The following is a 20957-nucleotide window of genomic DNA, read 5'->3' on the forward strand; positions in this document are numbered from 1 at the left end:
AACATGCAGTTGTGTATTGCATGTTCCAAGAATCTCATTGCCCTGTCAACTCAAAAGCTGTCTAAGGACCAAATGCTCAAATTCAGAATAGGCAAAAATCCTTCTTAATACCACGGCAAAACACATCAAGGAGCAGAACTTCAGTCTGCTCCACTTGGCTCTTAAGCTAGTTTTGTTTTCTTAAGCATTATGAAAGTAATACACACATACGGTTAAACACGAAAATGATATAAAAGAGTAATAAATAAATAGTAAAAGCCTATTTCTTAATCATTGTGGCTTTTATTTCCAATTCCCAGAGCTAACTTGTCTTAGCAATTTCTTATATTTCTACCAAAAAATAATTGTAGGCATATAAGCACATATTTATGAATTTATATACAAAGATATTACAGTATATGTATTTCTTTCTCCTTTTTTCCCTACTAATAATAGATCTTACAGGTCTTTCCACATCAACACATCCACACACACACACACACACACACACACACACACACTTTTTAAATGATGATATAGATGTCTTACAATTTAATTAATCTGTTCCTTTTTAATGGATATTTACATTGTTTCTGGCTATCAGCTCTTACAAATAATTTTTTTGCTATTACACATTTTTTATTTCTTTGTATGTGTTTCCTTAACACTATTAAATTGAAAGCCCTATCATTGTTTCTCAACAGAAAAATGGCATCATGAGTAGTGAATGTAGCTACCCTATTCCTTACATCTGTATTGAATAATGTATCTTTTAGCCTAAATTATCCTTGTTTTCAGCCTTTTTCCCAGAATGCAAGACTTATAATCAGAAAATGTAAAAATTGTCACAGTTGAAAAAAACTAGACACAATTCTCAACTGTAGGACATTATAACAGCAAGTTCTAAGATCCACAGAGCTATATAATTTTCAGAAATACAATCAGACTTCCCAGAAACTCAGTTTTGGTGTACTTAAAAGCACTTCCTGTCTTTTTGATTGCAGTGAAGTACATGCGAGAAGCCACGCCCTATGTGAAGAAAGGATCCCCAGTATCTGAGATTGGGTGGGAAACGCCTCCACCTGAATCCCCTCGGTTAGGGGGCAGCACCTCAGACCCTCCGTCATCGCAGTCCTTCTCCTTCCACAGAGACCGGAAAAGCATCCCTCTCAAAATGTGTTACGTCACTCGGAGTATGGCCTTGGCCGACCCTGAGAGCAGGTAAACAGAGTCAAAACTCTCCTCCGTATCTAGCAGCTACTTGGCCTCTTAGGCTAAGTGGGAGCTTTCACCAGGTTGCACTCATGTTCTGAAAACACATTGTAGCCTCCAAAGAAAAACATGAAAGGGCGTGTGTGTGTGTGTGTGTGTGTATGTGTCTGTGAGAGAGAGAGTGAGAGAGAGAGAGAGAGAAAATGAATCTATACACTGAGCCCTGGTTCTGGAAAGAGCTGAAAAACTGGAATCAGCATCCTAAATGTCTTCAGCATATTATCATTACCAGTGCATGTGACTTAGGGCAAGTTTCCTAAACCACTTACCCTCAGTTTTGTCGTCTCTAAGATGGGAATAATTGAAATAGATGCCTTGTTGGGTTGTGAGAATTAAATGAGGAAATCCATGTGGTGTCGTCTGCATGTTTGTCCCCTCCAAATCTCATGTTTAAATGTGATCCCCAAGGTTGGAGATGGGGTCCAGTGAGAGGTGTTTGGGTCATGGGGGAGGATCCCTCTGATGGCTTGGTGCCTGCCAGAGGTGGTGAGTGAGTTTTTGCTCTGTTAGTTCAAGTGAGAGCTGGTTATTTTAAAAAGCATGGCATACCTCCCCTCTCTTTCTTGCCACATGACTTATTGGCTTCCCTGCCCCTTCCACCATGAGTGGAAGCTCCCTGAAGCCCTCATCAGAAGCAGATGCCACAGCCATGCTTCCTGGTACAGCCTGTAGAAACATGAGCCAAATAAACCTCTTATCTTGTAAATCACCCAGCTACAGGTATTCATTTAGAGCAACACAAAATGGATTAATACACCACGTAAAGTACTCAGCACAGGAAAATCTTCCATGAATATAAGCTCTAGTAATGTTTCTTATTTATGTTAGACAGTAATAAGCAAATTCACCTTTCTGGGCCCCGGTGCTGTCAACTGTATACTTGGAGGGTTAGCTGAGAAACGCTTTAAAGCTATTTTCTACTCTAAGCATCTCTTTATGCTCATGAGAGCAAAAGGAGTGGCTTTGGTCCAAGTCTGGAATGCTGTTTCCCAGAGTCGGAACATGACTTTGCATGCCACAGGCTAGATATATCACCCAACCCATGGCAACTATAAGGAATGCAGCCAAGAGCAAGTAAAATTTGGGGTCCCTCATCCCCCAGAAGTCTTACTTTAGCTCAGTAGAAAACATATATTTTAGGAGGAAAATAAGATAAATAAAGACAGTGAGGAATTGAGCCAGCAAATGGGGAAGCTTGGTGACCTTTGCATCCACATTAAAGTGCTAAAAATAGGAACTGCTCAACTGGCCCTTATTTAGAATGTGTGTGGGACAGCTGCAACCCACCCGAACAGAAAGTATTTGGCTAGGTTCAGAGTTGCTGATGGGGAAAAGTCATCAGGAATAGGGGTAGGGAGAAAGTTCCTTGGCTCCCAGCTGAATGTCTTTTTTGTTCTCATCTCAGTTAGCTCACTGTAAGGATGCTGCCAGGGCCCTTCTGACTCTGGCCAGCTGCAGGATGTTTCTACCCCTCTCCCCCTACTCCTGTATTAGTTATTTCTGTACAGAGATCGGCCAGTTGTACGAGAAAGCCAGCAAGCATTGGGAAGAGGGGTAAGAGCAGACAGACTGGGAAGGAGACAGAGCTCATCACTGGTCCACTCTCGTTCTGTTCTCTGTTTTGTTCCCTACTGTTTCTTCAGAGTGTCTGGGCCTGCAGTCAATGTCGTGGGTACTCAGTCTCCTTTGCCTTGGCCTTCTGCCCACCCAGTCAAACAAGTCCCATCTCCCAAGGATCTGATGTCAAAGTTTTCAGTTGTGATGAATTCATGTTGTAATATTGAGTGCCCATTATGTGCTAGACATTCTGCTAATTAATGTAGACCAGAGATTGCAGAGTGGCAGCCTACAGATATGTTTTTTTGAATGGCCTGTCTAGTGTTTAAATAAATTTTAATCAGCTGCCATGTTCAATAATTGGGAAATTTCACATTTAAAAAGCCAGATTTCTGCTTTTCTAGAAAAGTTGGAGGAATTGGTGATGTTACTGGGCCCACATCGATGCAGGCAGGGCAGTGATATACCAGAGCTCAGTAGAGTTTTCTCCATTGACAAGGGAATGAACTCTTCTCACCACTCCTATGACCTTATGCTTAGAGAATTCAATTAATCACCTGCTTAATCTTTGAATTTGTAACCCTGCTTAGTCCTCTTAACAGCTCTCTCAGTTTCTATCATGTCCCTATTCTACAGACAAAAAATTGAGACTAAATATGTTTATAGATGTTCTCAACATTATATAACTGTTACATAGTCTAACTGGGCTTCAAACTGATGCCTATAAAATGGGTGACAGTGTCAGTTAATCATTTCCCGAAAAAATGCAAACGAAGACAAAAACTGACTGGGACATTGTAGGAGCCATTAATATACTAGGGAGAAAATTTAAGAAGATGACTTCTTGGGTTCCTTTCGGAAATCAACTTACATGCTACAATAGCACTCCCAGGTCATTTAATTATATGTTAAGGAATATGTTGGGGGACATCAGACCTTAATCGAGATATTGGAAACTTGAGTCTGTGTGTCAAGCCAGGAGAGGAGAATAAGTTTCAAGCTTTTATATTGGTGCTTGTCAAGTCTACCACTGGTGATTATACACAGGGCTTCCCTGTTCTGCCAGGGTGTGAGAACCATCAGGACGAATCCAGCTAAGCCAGATGATTCTCAAGGAACACCAGGTCCCGACAGGTCCCAAACTTCTGCTAACAAGAAGACTGGGGGCCTATGTGAGGCTTGCCCATGGTAGAGGAAGAGAAGAAAATAAACAGGAAACAAACATTTTGTGAAACTCCAGTTACAGGCTGAGCAGGGTATGGTGTACCAGTCAGAAACATGGAATCTGCAAAACCCAACTCTGCTGAATGCAAGAGACACACCTAACGGAGTGATTTTAAAAGGTGAAAGATACAAGGATGGGCAAAAGCTTACCAGGCAAATGCCAACTATTAAATAACAACAGAAAGCGTTGATTTTTGATCTTGATAGAAGACAAGGTAGAATTCAGGCTGAAAAACATCCAAGGTTAAATGTCCATAAAGTAGCACAAGGAAGGATTAATTGATGTCGAAGGCCAGAGTTCACAAGCAACATTCAGTAGTTCTGAATACATACCACATAACACAACAGCAACTTTTATAGCAGAAACTGCAGAAGATGCAAGAAGAAACAGACGGAAACATATTCACATTAGATATTTCAACATATACCATTTTCCATCCAAGTCAGGGCAAGTAGAGGACACAGATAAAGATAGTAACTCCCCCTTATTCATGGAAGAAATGTAACAGGACCCCTAGTGGATGCCTGAAACCATGGACAGTACTGGCTCCTCTACATACTGTGTTTTTTCCTATACATACGTATCTATGATGAAGTTTAATTTATAAAGTAGGCACAGTAAGAGATTAACCACAATGCTAATGAAATAGAATAATTATAATAATATGCTATAATAAAAGTTATGTGAATATGGTATCTCTCTCTCTCTCTCTATCAAAATGTTTTATTGAACTCACCTGTTTTTGGACTGCAGTTGACCTCAGGTAACTGAAACCATGGGAACTGAGACCATGAGTAAGGGGTGACTTACTATAAGGATGTGGAAGATCCAAACCACATAATAAATAAGGTAGATCTGAATACAATGTAAACTTTTTATCCTGATGATAGAGAGTACACATTCTTTTCAAGTTCACACAGAACACTGACAAAATGAACCACAGATCAGGTCACAAAGAAAGTTAAGTAAGTTCCATTAGGTACAAATATTGCAAACAACAGCCTCTGATGACTGGACTAAAACTAGAAAATCGATAACAAAACCAAACCACACAAAGCCTTTGTTCATGGGTTTTTTAAAGCTCTCTGTAAAATAACTCTTGGGTCAAAAGAGAAATATACACTGACGTTGTTGCATTTCTTCAAAAATAAACAATAATGAAAATAATGCATATATTACATATTAAGAGAAAGAAGGATAAAGAGAGAGTGTAGTGTGTAGAGTCAGCTAGACCCACGGTGGAACCTTAGTGCTACCCCTTATATGTGAATTTGAGCAAGAATCTCATGTAATTTAAATAACCATCCTAGGTAGCAGGAACTCTTCTACTTTATAGACAATGACACTTAGCTGAGAAATGAGAGTTGAAGCAAATGGTACATCTTGGATTCAAATCTAGGCCTAGCTGACCCCAAGCCCAATTTCTGAATCATCACATATGATGCCTCTAACTTCAGCACCTGACAGAGCAGCTCACCTGAACTGTAAGCACCTTGGCCAGGAGTTAATGATGTCCTGGGAGCTAAAACCTGAGAACTGATGTCAAATGCCACAGCCTCTTGGTGGGGGCTAATCACCTCAGTTGGTGACACACAGGTGCCTATAGTTTATGTTAAAAACTGTAACGTTCAATTTTTCAAATACAAATAGCCATAGAACAGCAGGCAGGATTGCTGCTCTTTCTATGAAAAAGGTCACCCAGCAGGCATTGAATCCACAAGAACATGTCACTGCTATTGGCTCAGTGATTATGACATATTTTTATTATTTTACCTCTTAAATATATCTTGTTTTTTCTATTCATCTCTTTGCCTTCACAGCCACGGCCCTGGTCCAGGCCCACATTCTCAGTTCCTGAGAATATTTGAGTATGTTTTTTACAGGGTGTTTTGTTGATAGTTTACTCTTTCCCCATTTCCCACCAACTACTCTATACTTAGCTAGCCAAGGGAATCTGAAACACCTGAAATCTACCCCTTCGGTCAAAATGGCTCCCTGTCACCTGCACTCATATCTAAACTCCTCAGTATTGCATAAAACCCCCTTTAGGCTTTAGATCTTCCCTAACCGTCCAGCTGCTGTTTACCTCATCCTTTCTGTTCCAGCATCCCTTAAATGATTTGTATACTTCCGACTCGCCCTTTAAACCTCAGGGTAAACAGTCTTCTTGGATATCAATGCCTCGCTACACCTACTGTGTCAATTTGCTCATTATAGTACACTTCATAATGACTTGTGATTTTTTTCTTACATGCCAACTCAGTTTCTAAGTCATAAGCTTTTTGAGGTCGGAGACACTCCACATTTTCATTTTATTACCCCAGATATCTAGAACTTTGGCATTCAAAAATACTTTTATTCGTAAATGGTAAGTAGTATATTTATCTCCTCATTTTTGGTATTCTTCTCTAAAAATGTCTTTTGAAAAATCTTCCACTAAATACTCTTGGGAATAAGGTAATAAATAAAAGCATAGTTCTCTTCTGACAGACATAGAAAACTTAAAGAAACCAGGATGATCCATTAACCAAACCTGTCACTGGATTGAGAGCAGCTGTAGTACCATGGGCCGTTTATGAGGCTTTAAGTCATGACTCTTTGTACTGCTATGTAACAGAGTCCACTGTAGATTTTCATGGTTAAATTATGGAAAGATTTACATCATCTTTCTTGGAAAACAGTGTACATCTCTATTTATGGTGCACAAATGAAACTTTCACAGACGGTGCTGTCTTGGTTTCAAATGGAAAACCCCTGCTAGGCTGCACTGTGATTCAGAGAGGTGCGATCTGTTAAGTCCTGTAGGATGCCTGGATACGTTGCTACAAGGTGCCCTCAGTGATGTCACCACAATCCAGTACTTGAGTTTCAGCCACAGAAGATCAGAAACTTGATTTAGTGGGCATAGTGTTTGCAGATCCGTTTTTAAGGGGTTGACACACATCAACCAAATAGGCAAAATTTGCTTGTGATAAGCATGATGGTTGTCAAATAGATGGAAATGCCCACATGGGAGGATTTATATGCCCTCTCATTGTGAGCAGACTATATTGGAAGACAAATGGGAATATAAGCAGAATGCCAGAATGCTAAGTATTAATAACTCAAACAATGTGGACTTTCAAAGCAGAGCAATGCACTCATTCTGAGTAGATAAGCTACACAAGAAATTAAATTGTAATGAAAGTGATTTGGTGAGAGTGGAATCAATATAAGGTATGCTACTAGATCCTAAGAAGTGTGTTTTAGACAAGTAAGCTGAAAACTCTCCCTTCCAGGATGGGAGAGCCTTGCCAAGGTGACCCTTATGTAAATGTCTGCTTTGCCAAGACTCCCACTCCTTTGAGCTGTACATAAATAGCCCGAGGTTTCCCGCGTGGCCCTCCCCTGTCCTTTAGTGGCTAATTTATACCTTTCATTTCACATGGTTCTTTCTTCCTGTGAGTATCAAAATAGTGGATTTGGTTTTTGCTTATCAAATTTAATCACTTTTCATTCCAGGCTCCTTGAAGTTGCTCTCCCAGCACTGTTTTGAGTTTTAGTTGATTCCAAATACTTAATTTAGACATTCATAGACAAATGGTCTTTGGTGGCTACCAACAAGAGAGGAATCATTTGACCAGTTCAGCCTTTCTCCTCTTTTTTCCAGTGTTTGGGGGCGCATTATTGCCCCCTCATGTCTTACATGGAACTCTCAAATGTATTTATTAAACTCTGAATACTATTGAAACATTTCCTCTTTTAGTGCATCGAGAATGAAGATTCATGAAGTACTTTTTCCTGTCTTTTCTCTTCTATAAGTCTTTGTTTCTGAAAAGTGCTTCTCTTGTTAAGAGGCTCACAGAATATGTATTTTCTGAATGTAGCTTCTTCATTCTTTGTCAGGCACATCCTGATGGCTTCGTAATGGAAACTACTGCCAGGACTCATGATTAACATTACATTGTGGAAACAGAAAAAAACATATATAAAGTATATGTATATGGTGCTGTAATCACTGGGCATGTTTTCCATATGCAAAAACAGAGGTCCAGATTAACTGCACGTTTGTATCAGTGGTAAAACTCGAGTTGCAGTTATTATAGAAAATCTGGGTTTAAATCCCAAGTCTGTTACTTATTCCCTTTAAGTAAATTATCCAATCTCTGATTTTCAGGTTCCTTCCTTGCTGTAGTATTAATGTTTTTGTCCCCACATAAATTCATATATTGAAATCTAATCTTTAATGTAATAATATTAAGAGGTAAGATCATTGGGAAGCAATTGGGTTGTGAGGTTAGTACTTGAGTGGGATTAGTGCCCTTTTATAAAAGAGGTTAAAGGGAACCTGTTTTCCTTTTAGACCATGCAAGGATGTATAATAGGGACCAGCTATGAGGAACACACCTTCACCACACATCCGATCTGCTGGTACCTTAATCTTGGACTGTCCAGTTCCCAGAATGGTCAGAACAAAAATTTCTGTTGTTTGTAAATTACCCAGTCTAAGATTTTCTAATAGCAGCCTGAATAGACAAAGAAATTAGTATAAAATTGGGATGTTGCTATAGCAAATACCTAAAAATGCAGAAGTGGCTTTGGAACTGGGTAATTGATATAGGCTGGAAGAATTCTGAGGTACAATGCTGTGAAAGGAGACTTAAGGGCAATTCTGGTGAGTGCTCAGAAGAGGAGACCTGTAGAGAAAGCCTCAGTCTTCTTCAAAATTATCTAAGTGGCTATGGTCAGAATATTGGTATAAATATGGCGGTGAAGGCAGTTCTGATTAGGTCTCAGATGAAAATGAGGAACAGGGTATTGGACAATGGAGGGAAAGACCATCCTCATTATAAAGTGGCAAAGAACTATGCTGAATTGTGTTCATGTCCTAGAGTTTTGTGGAGGGAGGAACTTATGAGCAATAAAACAGAATATTTGATGGAAGAAATATCTAAGCAAAGTGGTAAGGGCTTCTCTTGACTGCTTATAGTAAAAGGCAAGAAGAAAGAAATGATAAAAATGGAATTTATAATCAAAAGCGATGCAGCACTTAAAGATCTGGAAAATTCCCAGCCTGACCCTGTTGTAAATAATGAAAAAATGTGTTCTGGAGAGAACACAGAGAGTGTAGCTTTGACAAGGAGATTAGGATGAGTAGGTGGAATCCAGATATTATTTATTTATCAAGACAATGGAAGAATGACCCTGAAGGCATTTGGAGATTTAAGGCTGCCAGGGCCTTGGGAACAGAATGATTTAATGGCTCTGCTCTATGCCTTGTGTTGCATTGCTCCTTGGCTGCCCCAGTTGTAGCTCAAGTGGGCCCAGGCATGGCTTAGGCTGCCCTCTGGAAGGCACGGGTAGTAAACCTTGGCAGTGTCTGCAAGGCACCAATATACCAGTACACAGGGTGTACAAGCAGTGAGGGCATGGCTGTCTTTACCTAGATTTCAAAGGATGCCCTGTGGAGCCTTGGGGTCCAGAAAGAGAACAGAGGTGGGACCACCAAAGAGAACCCCCACTAGGGCAATATGCACCAGAGCTGTGAGGCCAATGTCATCACAAAGAGCCCCCACTAAAGCAGTGTCCAGCAGAGCCACCTCAGGGACCAGACCTCCCACCACTAGCACCATCAGTGTGCAACTCCTGCCTGGGAGAGTTTCAGGCATGTAACGTTACCCCATGAAAACTGCCACATATCCTGTGCCCGGCAAAGCCACGAAGAGGAGAGCTACCTGGAGCCTGGGGGGCCCAACCCCCATCCTAGTGTGTCTGGAAGGTGGGACTTTGAGTCAAAGAAAATTACTCTGGAGACGTAGACTCAATTTTTTCCAGGCGCGGTGGCTCATGCCTGTAATCCCAGCACTTTGGGAGGCCTAGGCGGGTGAATTATCTGAGATCAGGAGTTCAAGAGTAGTCTGGCCTCACGGTGAAACTCCATCTCTGCTAAAATACAAAAAATTAGCCAGGCATGGTGGCGGACACCTGTAATCTCAGTCACTTGGGAGGCTGAAGCGGGAGAATCTCTTGAACCCAGGAGGCGGAGGGTGCAGTGAGCCAAGATTGTGCCATTGCACTCCAGCCTGGGTGACAGAGCAAGACTCTATCTCAAAAAAAAAAAGGGAAAAAAAATTCAGTTTTTGCCCTGTTGGGTATAAATTTAGTGAAGACTTGGTATTCCTTTCTTTCTTTCTATTTCTCCCTTTCTCTTCTATCCTATGCCTGTCCCACCATTGCATCTTAGAATACATAACTTGTATGATTTCACAGGCCTACAACTGGAGGGAAATTTCCTTCAAGATGAAGCACATCTTTGAGTCTCACTTATATGTGATTTAGATAGCATTTAGAGAGACTTTGGATTTTAGACTTTTGAGTTGATGCTGGAATGAGTTAAGAATTTTGGGGGCTATTGAGATGGAATGAATATATTTTGCATGTGAGAAGACATGAATTTGGGTGTGCTGTCAGAATGCTATGGTCTGAGTGCTTCTGTCTCTCTAAAATTCATATGTTGACAACTCATCTTCAATGTAATAGTATTAAGAGATGGAGCCTTTAGAAGGTGATTAGGTCATAAGGGCTTCACTCTCATGAACAGCAGTAGTGCCTTTATAAAAGAGGCCCAAGGGTGCCTATTTTCCCCTCCTGCTACATGATGACACATAATAGACATCATCTGTGAGGAATGGGCTCTAACCAGACACCAAATCTGCTTGTGCCTTGATCTTGGACTTCCCAGCCCCCAGAACTGTGATCAATAAATTTATGTTGTTTGTAAATTTCTCAGTCAGAAATTTTTTGTTATAGCAGACTAAGACATTACCTAACAAACTAAGACATTATATATAAAATATGGCTAATAATAGGATCATGTATGATTGTTATGATTAGATGACTTAATATTGGCATCCTCTAATTCCTGGCGGGATAACTATGGTGGAAATGTAGCTTTCAGTCAAAATATCCTCTTTGCTGGGTGCAAGAAAAGGGGAGTTTTTTTCCTCTGCACTCAGAGCCCAGGAGAGAGACCTTCCAGGCCATATTTCTAAGCTGTCAAGCAGAGATTATTTTGTAAGACATTCTTTCACAGACATTTTTAAGCCTTTTGAGATTTCTGGCTCTTTGTAGGGACCTCAGTTCCATTTTCCCAACTCATGGATTCTCAATACCTTAGCTATCTTTTTTGTTTGTTTGTTTGTATCTTCATCTTCTTTGCTGAAGGTTTACTCAAATATCTGGTGAGCCATTGCTATCTGTTCGTATTTTACACTGCAAAAAACTTGTTGGAACCTATGTGGGGAGTGGGGAGAGGGATGTCAACTGGTGAGAATTCACAGAGAATTAACTGCTTGGTGAACCAAGCCTTACCAAGAGATCCCTCCCAATTCTGCAAATATCAGTATTTAGAAGTTTTACCCAAGTCGGTTTAGTTACTCATGGGAGAACCATTCTGTCTTTTTGAGTACACATTGTGGGTGGAGAGTGGGAGAATACCCACCTTCCAGTGTTCCGCGAGTCCCAACACTCAGCATACAGACTTCATTTAGGGCTCTCTCTTCAGGGCCATGTCTCCCTCGCCCTGTCTCTGCAGGTTCTGAACCTGTGCAGGTCGTGCAGAGCCAAGGGACTCACATCTGGCTGGAATTCTCTCTCTGTGGCCCTTTAGATTATAGCATTTTATATGCTTCCTCCACTCTGCAGAGTCAGTAACTCGGCTCCATTATCTCTGTCCTCCAAACACATCATGCTTGTCTTATTCTCTTGTGAGTTTGGACCTATTTTACTGTGTTTTTACTGGATCTTATAAAAGGCAGGAAATCAACATGAATGGCCAAACCACTGTTTTTCCCAATGAGAATCCTTGTATAATTTGCATCTTTGTGTACAGCAGAATACACAACAGATGCATTTAATGAGCTTAAAAATATTTTTATAGCCTTGTTGTTTTTAAGAAAATGTGTTTTCTTCATAGATAAACTTTGGCATTCATTCTAATTATCATACATTTTTAATCAGTGTATATGAATTAATGAGGTTTCACTGACAATGGTAAGCTAGTTAAAAAAGAAATTTAAGTACCTCTGGTTTACCTTGAGAAAGAGTTGAGGAGAGGGCTCACCAAGCATGGTTCCATGATTTCATCAATACACAGCTCCTTATGAGTTAATTTGCCCATTTCTGTACTTATCAGCGCCATTCCAGGAAAATTTTAATTTCCCCTCTAAGTTGAGAAATTAGAGGGGAAACTTGAGAGGCTAAACTTGACCATTTGGATGCTGAAGGATTTTTGCTAATGTTGACTCAATATATAGGTCTTGATCCTTTGCTCTTGATACATTAATTGAACTCTATTTCATTTGTGAAAAGCTGCCCAAGGATTTTCAAGCAGAGGTAATGATGCCTCTGAAAATAACTCGTGCTGTCATGTAGACATCCTCTATTCAAGCAGACATCACCTAGCCTAGATATTCTATAGTGTAAAGCAGGGCATCACAAAGAGACCCCTGCTCTTTCTTCTTTTGACACATGTGAAATTTGGATATCCTTAGTGGAGAATGAGTTTAGGACACAGCACTGAAGATACATTTAAAGCAAGACCTGTGTGGACATATAAAGTGTGTATCTATTGGCTGACTGTCCCTTTGATCCTAAACAATACTGTAAGAGGAATTGTGACATTGCTCGTATGTTGAACCTGATTGAGATATTGCTCCTTTTCTTAAAATTCAAAGTCGGTGATAAAATGGGCTTGGAGGGATGAGGAAAAAGAAGTATTCCGGAATTAATTTTGCTCAGAGCTATAGTCAACCACACACCTGGCCACTGTTACCTAGCTTATTACACTGGTACTGAATCAGTGAGACTGAGATCAGGTATGTCCTGACTGAGGACAGGAATAGGTGGAAGCAAAGGAAAGTTTTAGACGTTCAGAGGTATTGCTTGAATTGAGACTTAGTGCATGACTGCATTTTTGAGAGTTTTGTGTTCCTTACTGGATTTCCAAGCTTGTTAAGGACAGCAGCATCTATGGTTTTTCTTTTGTATTTGCCAGTTTTTAGAACAGCACCTAGAAATCACTCGCTAAGGTGAGGAAAAATGAGAACACATGGACACAGGGAAGGGAGTACTACACATCAGGGTCATTGCGGGGAATGGGGAGGGACAGCGGGGCGGGGAGCTGGGGAGGGATAGCCTGGGGAGAAATGCCAAATGTGGGTGAAGGGCAGGAAGGCAGCAAAACACACTGCCATGTGTGTACCTATGCAACTATTTCGCACGTTCTGCACATGTACCCCCAAAACTAAAATGCAATAAAAAAGAAAAAAAAAGAAATCACTCGCTAAATACAAAAGGATAAATGCAGTGATATCAGTCAGGACACAGGTGTCAGGACACAGGTGAAATGTCAGCTAAAGAGCATAATGCGGCCGGGCGCGGTGGCTCACGCCTGTAATCCCAGCACTTTGGGAGGCCGAGGCGGGTGGATCATGAAGTCAAGAGATTAAGACTATCTTGGTCAACATGGTGAAACCCCATCTCTACTAAAAAGTACAAAAAATTAGCTGGGCATGGTGGCGCGTGCCTGTAATCCCAGCTACTCAGGAGGCTGAGGCAGGAGAATTGCCTGAACCCAGGAGGCGGAGGTTGAGGTGAGCGGGGATCGCGCCATTGCACTCCAGCCTGGGTAACAAGAGCGAAACTCTGTCTCAAAAAAAAAAAAAAAAAAAAAAAAAAAGAGCATAATGCAGAGACTATAGACAGAGGAAGGGTCTGTCTTGGGAACCAACAAGGGATAGGGAAGCACACAGGGCTTAGCACCCAGTGGGAAGCTCTTACCACCCTTGGGTCTGAGGAGCAAAAACAGCAAGTTATTACAACCTGGAGAGGACTGTAGCCCTGGCAGAGGAACTGGGGCCCAACTGGGGTTAGAGGTAGGTCAATACCCTAACCTTTCTCTTCCACCATAGAATCTCTGTCAGGGTTTCTGGTTGGCCATGCATAATTGGAAACCAGAGGTGAGGGAGGAGCCTGAGCGATGCCATTTAGCCCATGGAGGTTGACCTCTTGGAGCACAGAGCAAGGCAAAGAGTGACAAAGAATGAATTTGGAGGCAAAAAGAAAAAGAAGCCACAAAATTATATTTACATTCTGCCTCTTCAAAAATAGTTCTGATATGTATAATACAAGTGCTAACTTGTTATAAGAAAATGTTAATCCATATACTTCATTTCCTAGCCCTGTTGGATAAGAATGTCTTGGGGAGCCCCAAATCAATATTTATAGCTTCCTGTTTAGTAAAAGTTGCTATACTCACCTAGAGTTTTACAAAAGTTTCTTTTAGCCACTGTGATATAAGCTGGATAGAGAAGTGACAATGCAGAAGCTCAGAGGAAGACACAGTTTGTTTTGGTCAAGCTGGAAGCTGCAGAAGGGCCATGTTACAGGGAGGGAATAGGGCAGCTTAGCTCTGAAATGGGCTTGGACATAGTTGTTTTATTCTTCTCAGAAAGTGGCCAAGGTCTACAGAGACCATGTTCTTTCATTATGACAAAACTGAAGACCAGAGAAGGCACCAGGAAGAACAGTGTCACAATGCCAGGCTGGTTTTGATAGTGACATATCCATAAAAAGGCAGCAGAGAGACACGCGGTATATAAGGAGAGGAAGAGGGCACATTTGAGCGGTAACCATTCTCAGTGGAAATCAAAACTCTAGGCTGCAAAAAATGTTTTTTAACATTAATTTGCTTTCATTTAAAATGCCAAATCATTTACCCTTTATGTGCACACTTTCACTTATAATGTGGTGTTTTTTTTTCACCCTAGAATAAAACTCTCTCCAGGATCTCTGTTATAAAACGCACAATAAAGGCCAAGAAGTGCAATTTGTTTTCATTGCCTGTATTATTAAACATTCAGACAAATGTTTCCTCATGTTACCTGGAAACCAAACCCTAGATCCAGAAGTTAGGATTCTTGGAGCTATTTTCTCAAGCACTCCATCAATATTTTTTTTACCAAATCTGTTGCACAGTCTTGAAAAGCTAATTGACTTTCAGGCCAGGCCAACCTGGATTTCATTACCATCTTTTCCACTTATTATCTGGGTGACTTTTGGCAATTTACTTAACTTCTTTGAATTTTTTTTTGAATATATGAAATGAGGATGATAGCATCTCTATGTATATATTATTTTTAGAATTAAATAATTTAACATCTGCCTAATGCCTGGGACACACTAGACACTCAGCAAATGTAATATCCTCCAATTTCCCACTTAAAAAAATTCAGCCCTACTAAGATTATCAAAGGATTCTTTCAGTATCATGAAGATGTGTTAAGAATTTTTAGATGGATTTATTAAGTCCTAGGAAAGTCCTGGGCATATTCAGTTGAAAAGTATAAAACAGTCATTTGGGTAAATGAAAACCACATCATGATTTTATATATTTCTTTCTAAGCCTGCATATGTAGCAGCTGAGAGTTTGAAGAACTGGGTCATTTTGCAAATAGCATCTTTAGATTAATTTATCCAGAAAACACGGAGACAGGCCTTGAATCACTAAGAAGGTGTAGAAGCCTTCCAAGGCCATATATGGCTTTATAGAAATACTCCAATAAATTTTTATGGCACAGTTCTCTGGCCTACTGTCAGATATGTAGGAAAGGAGAGTGACAAGTAAAACAGGGTTTACATGAGCCAGGGTGGAAATTTGGAACAAAATATTTCCGTGGACACCAGAGCAATCCCAGGGTTCTGCTGACTTCCACGCGCATTGGCTTTCCTGGTTTTACAAATCTGTTCTCATTGTCTCTGTGTATAAAGTTGGGTTTTGTTTTTGTTTTTGTTTTGTTTGAGATAGGGTCTCACTCTGTCACCCAGACTGGAGTGCAGTGGCATGATCACAGCTCACTGCAACTTTGACCTCCTGGGCTCCAGCAATTCTCCTCCCACTTCAACCTCCTGAGTAGCTGGGACTGCAGGTGCACAAAACCCACCATGCTCAGATAGGTTTTGAAATTATCTGTAGTAGAGACAGGGTCTCACTATGTTGCCCAGGCTTCTCTTGAACTCCTGGCCTCAAGCAGTCCTCCTGCCTCAGCTTCCCAAAGTGCTGATATTACAGGTGTGAGCCACCACACCTAGGTGTTTATATAGTTTTAATTGTGCAACCAGCAATTTAGAAACATGTATCTTGGCTATTTTTCCTAGTTCTGCAGATATTTATATTGTGCTCTGTCCACCTTTTCTTTTGGAATCCTTCATGGGGTGAGAAGTACACCATTTTGGGTCAGATGCTTATAGCTTTTTTTTTAGTTGGGGAAGAGAAAACTAACTGCTGTATACCAGCATTAAGCTAAATGAACTAATGAAAACTTCATTAAAAACCAATGCTCATAGCAGCTGAGAACTAATGAATTCCTGCTCTCCTAGCAGTCTGCAAGCTGTAGTGGAAAGAGCATGTGACTATGTAATCAGAAGGACCTAGGTTTGAATCTGACCTCTTTGTGATCTCAAATACTTTACCTCTCTATGCCCCGGTCAATCCATATATAAAATGGGTACAATAATATGTTTATTATGTATAACTCATATATAAAATGGGCATAATAAAATACCTTTTAGAATTGCCACAGAGTTTACATGCCTCTCAAGATGCATAACTTCTTGAATAAGATGAACTTTACCAGGGAATATATAAAGCCACTGAATGAAAAGCACACCTTCTAGGAACATGAATTTTACTCTGAATTTTGGAAAGATAGAGTTCATCATAGAGTTCATTTTCATAAATTTTCAAAGTACAACATGAGACTTCAAACAAATTTATGCTTGTAGTTATTTAAGGTCAAACTGAAGACAACCCATAGTCACAAGCTCGCTTATTTCAACAATCAAGAGTTCTCAGAAAGTTGTTAAAAGAACTTATGTGTATAACAAGATTTAGCAAGTGTTACTACAGTCAGATTCAGTGAAGGAAATAGAAACTAGTCTATGTAACTTCAGCAGAAAGGTATTTAATAAAAGGAATTAGTTGCCTGTTAAAAAAAAAATGGAAAGGCTCAGGGAAAAGACTTTAGATTGGTTCTCCATTAGTAACCCTTTGAACTCCTCAAAACTGATAGAAAAGTGAAACTAGAGAACCAGGAGGTTGCCATTGAAACTGTGCTACACAAGAACAGTGATCCCCGAATTGAAAAACTGGGATGAGGGAGCTGGCACCTTGCAGCTGCCTTCTGACACCCAGAAAGCTAAGGATTGGACACTAGAACTCTAAGTTGGCTGCCATGCTTCTCACAGCTTTGTTTATTGGCAGCAGAAGCCAAAGCATCAGGAGTATTTCCTTCTCTTCCACATATATTCCCATGAGAGGTGGAATGAGATCTACATTCCACCTCTCATGAGAATATATAAAATATATATCTGGCAGAACCTGTTTCCAGAACCTTTGCTGCAAGGGAATCTGGGAAGGTGGATATATCTTTAGGCATTCTATCCTCTGCAGTACAGCAAGATACAATACGAAGAAGATGAAATGAGGTTGAGTAAGTTCACAGTATCCATTACACAAAGGATTGACTACATGGTAGAAGCTCAAGAAATGCTAATTTCATCTCTTCTTAAGACTCAAAATAAGATTTTAAAGGAAATTGTGCCTTGATTATGGTTTGGGGAATTGTGGCAAAGATAGTTTACCTCCTCTGATCAGTTTTCTGGAATTCTGGAAGGAGGTTATTGTGGCAAAGACAGTAGTGCTCACCAAATAGTCCCTTTGTTTTCCTGCATTTCCAGGCCTTCCTACAGTTATGTTGGGTTTCCTGGCTAATTCGGGGTAATGAAATGTGACTGGAAGTGATATGTGTACTTCTGGGCTGAGACAATGATAAGTATGTGTGTTCTTGGAAGTGCAAGGACAAAATGACAAAGCTTCCTTTAGCCTGGCTTCTCCAGTGATCCAATGGAGTGTGTATCCACTCTGACACCTTGACCATTTGTGGACATATGGCATATGATTTTCATAAACTTTTGTTGTGCTAAGTGACTGAGATTTTGGGATCATTTGATACCACAGTATAAACCTATCCTATTGTGACTAATGGGATCATCATGTAAATGTACTAAGAGTTCAGTCAGGCTGATTAATATTTGCTGAGAAACACCAGTAATTCTCATGAAGATTGGACTGTTTTATAAACGAAATTTTTTCTCGCTCTTCCTTACTTTATATCTTTCTTAATATAGAGTCTCAAAGGCTGCCATGTTACTTCCTTTTTACTTGAAGTCATCCAAGTAAATGATTGTAACCCAGAGGTCCCAGATGAAGACCACTGGGCCTTTTCACACTTAGAACATGTGAAAAGCATTCTTTGTTACAGCAATTTTAGCTGTTGCTTTTTGAGACCTTTACTATTTGCAGCTGGCTTGCTTTCATTCTGGGTCTAAGGATACCTTTGCTCAAAAAAGGAACCCTTGCCTTGTTTGCCTCGGTAAAATCAAGTGTAACTGTAGCATAACCAAATCCTGCCACAGCTAAAATGCTAGAATGTGAGTTTGTGACATTCCTTCTGCCTTCCTAGCGTATAATTATTAGCATTTTTTAGACAAGACCACTAATTTTTGAAAAATATAGAGACTGGAAAACACTTTGTTCTCTTTTTTGCCCTCACTTATTTACCCTTTCTGTCATATTTTCATCTGAATTAACTTCTGCTACAGTAATTCTCCAACTTTTTTTCTCAAATCTTGCCATTAGAGCATTGGTGTGAAAATCAAACGAGGCAATATGTATTAAAGTATTTCACAAGCTATTATGCTATAAGAAAGTAAGGAAAAAGCAAACCTCACTGAAGATGCCCTTGCCCCATCACTGGGGCCCACAAGAAACTCACAGCCTATAGCTGTTCACCAACTGTGTGCGATGAGCTTTGCCAGCTTGACACTCGATGTCCCAACTCTACATCTGTTACCATGCAGTAGTTTTACATTTCATTTTGTCTTTTCTTTTTTTTTTTTTTTTTTTTTTTTTTGAGACAAAGTCTTGCTTTGTTGCCCAGGCTGGAGTGTAGTGGCACAATCTCAGCTCACTGCAACCTCCTCCTCCTGGGTTCAAGTGATTCTCCTGCCTCAACCTCCCGAGTAGCTGGGACTGCAGGCATACACCATCACGCCTGGCTAATTTTTGTATTTTTTTAGTAAAGATGGGGTTTCATCATATTGGTCAGGCTAGCCTTTAACTCCTGACCTCGTGATCCACCCACCTCGGCCTCCCAAAGTGCTGGTATTACAGGCATGAGCCACTGTGCTGATCCTGCCTTTTCTTTTTATTAACATCTGTCTTCCTCACCAGCTCCACGAGTAAATCAACCTTGTTTGCTTTTGGTCTTCATTCCATCTCCCAGTGTCCAGCCCAGGGACTGGCTCAGAGTAAGCAATGAATAAATACTCCCTGAAGGAATGGATAGATGGCTGGATGGACTGATGAGTGGATAAAACAAAGGGAGCACAAGAGTGTCCCAGAAATAGAGATGAGCTTCTCAGTTTTCCCCTTGAGCATTCCTGCAGTCTACATGTTGCTATGGGCCAGGTCAAACAGATGTTTAGGATTTCTTCAGCTATGATATTTTTGGTGCCTTGGATATTCCTCAAAAACTTCCAAGTCCTGGTGTCTAAATGAAAAAACTCTCTTTTGCAATGATTGCCTCAGTCAACACAATAGTTTGCCAAACCCATGAGGCACTGCTTATGAAGGAAAATATTCTCCAACTTGGACCACGCAGTACAGCATATTTTTTTTCATGATAACCAGAACCGTGACTTCTGTAGGCCTCCTTGTGAGAGCTGCGTAGCTTTACGATTGTCACAGGTAGCCTCTCTACTTCCATGTGGCAGGTACTTTAAATTGCAGTTGCAGCTTTTCTGCTTAGAATTGCTTGTCCTGAAGAGCCTTAAACTCTAAACCAGAGGGGCTGTTGGGGAGGAGAGGTTGGCACAAGGTTTGGCCTTGGGAGGGACAGTGTCCTGCCCTATCCAGGAGGCCTTGGCTCCAACCAGTCAAAATAGAGCAAGAGGCCCTGGTACAGGCACTTCTGGGAATCTGACAGAGTTTTTGCCGCTCTGTTGTCCGTCATGGCCCAAGCAGAGTGTGGCTTAAAGGGACAGAAAATTGACCAGGCCCAGTGGCTCCCACCTGTAATCCCACTTTGGGAGGCTGAGGTGGGAGGATCACCTGAGGTCAGGAGTTCTAGACCAGCCTGGCCAACATGGTGAAACCGTCTCTTTTAACACTACAAAAATTAGCTGGGCATGGTCATGTGTGCCTGTAATCTCAGCTACTCGGGAGGCTGAGGCAGGAGAATCACTCGAACCTGGGAGATAGAGTTTGCAGTGAGCTGAGATCACGCCACTGCATGTCAGCCTGGGCAGCAGAAAAAACAACAACAACAAGAAATCAAAGTCTGCAGAGGCCTTTCAGGGTCCAGACTACTCTAGGGCATTTTAACAGAGATAATTGAATGCAGGGAATTGGTTCATTGGTAAGGAAGGAACTGAGAATCCAGCAGGAAATGAAGCCATTTGGAGATTAGCAATAGCAGGAAGCCCTACCTCTCTTAGGCTACAGGGACAAAGTAAGAGGGAAGATGCTACCAGTATCCAGGGTGCAGCACCACTTTGCAAAAGCTGGAACCACAGTGGACCTGCCCAACTAGTGGAGCCATAGAGAAGACACTGTTGCTGCTGGAGATTCTACACTAGGTCAAGTGGGGGACCTGAGGTACCATGGTTTTCTCTTCCTCCTGCCCTCCAGTCTCCTTCAATGCTTCCTATTTGGCAGAAGTCATGTGACACAGTAGCCTCAGGGAATCATCCCCCTGTGATACTGACCAAACTCAGGAAAAATGCAAGGAATGAATCTGATAGCAAACTGTCCCAGGACAGCCAC

The 20957-nt window shown here is 40.9% G+C and overlaps 1 protein-coding gene, 1 long non-coding RNA gene and 1 pseudogene across 2 annotated transcripts in view; 2 read left to right on the plus strand and 1 right to left on the minus strand.

Annotated features, from left to right (window-relative positions):
• The window catches only part of SNTB1 (syntrophin beta 1), a 282625-nt gene that overhangs the window by 121647 nt on the left and 140021 nt on the right, over window positions 1-20957 (plus strand). Inside the window, exon 2 of the mRNA XM_035276820.3 lies at window positions 984-1200. Within this exon, the coding sequence (XP_035132711.3) occupies window positions 984-1200 (217 nt within the window). The remainder of the gene's footprint in view (window positions 1-983; window positions 1201-20957) is intronic.
• Window positions 1-20957, minus strand: part of LOC118148431 (uncharacterized) — a 101854-nt gene that overhangs the window by 22552 nt on the left and 58345 nt on the right. The window lies entirely within an intron of this gene.
• Window positions 1695-20957, plus strand: part of LOC144579820 (condensin complex subunit 3 pseudogene) — a 49671-nt pseudogene continuing 30408 nt past the window's right edge.

This window comes from Callithrix jacchus, chromosome 16 (assembly GCF_049354715.1).
Source record: "Callithrix jacchus isolate 240 chromosome 16, calJac240_pri, whole genome shotgun sequence".
Lineage (NCBI taxonomy): Eukaryota > Metazoa > Chordata > Mammalia > Primates > Cebidae > Callithrix > Callithrix jacchus.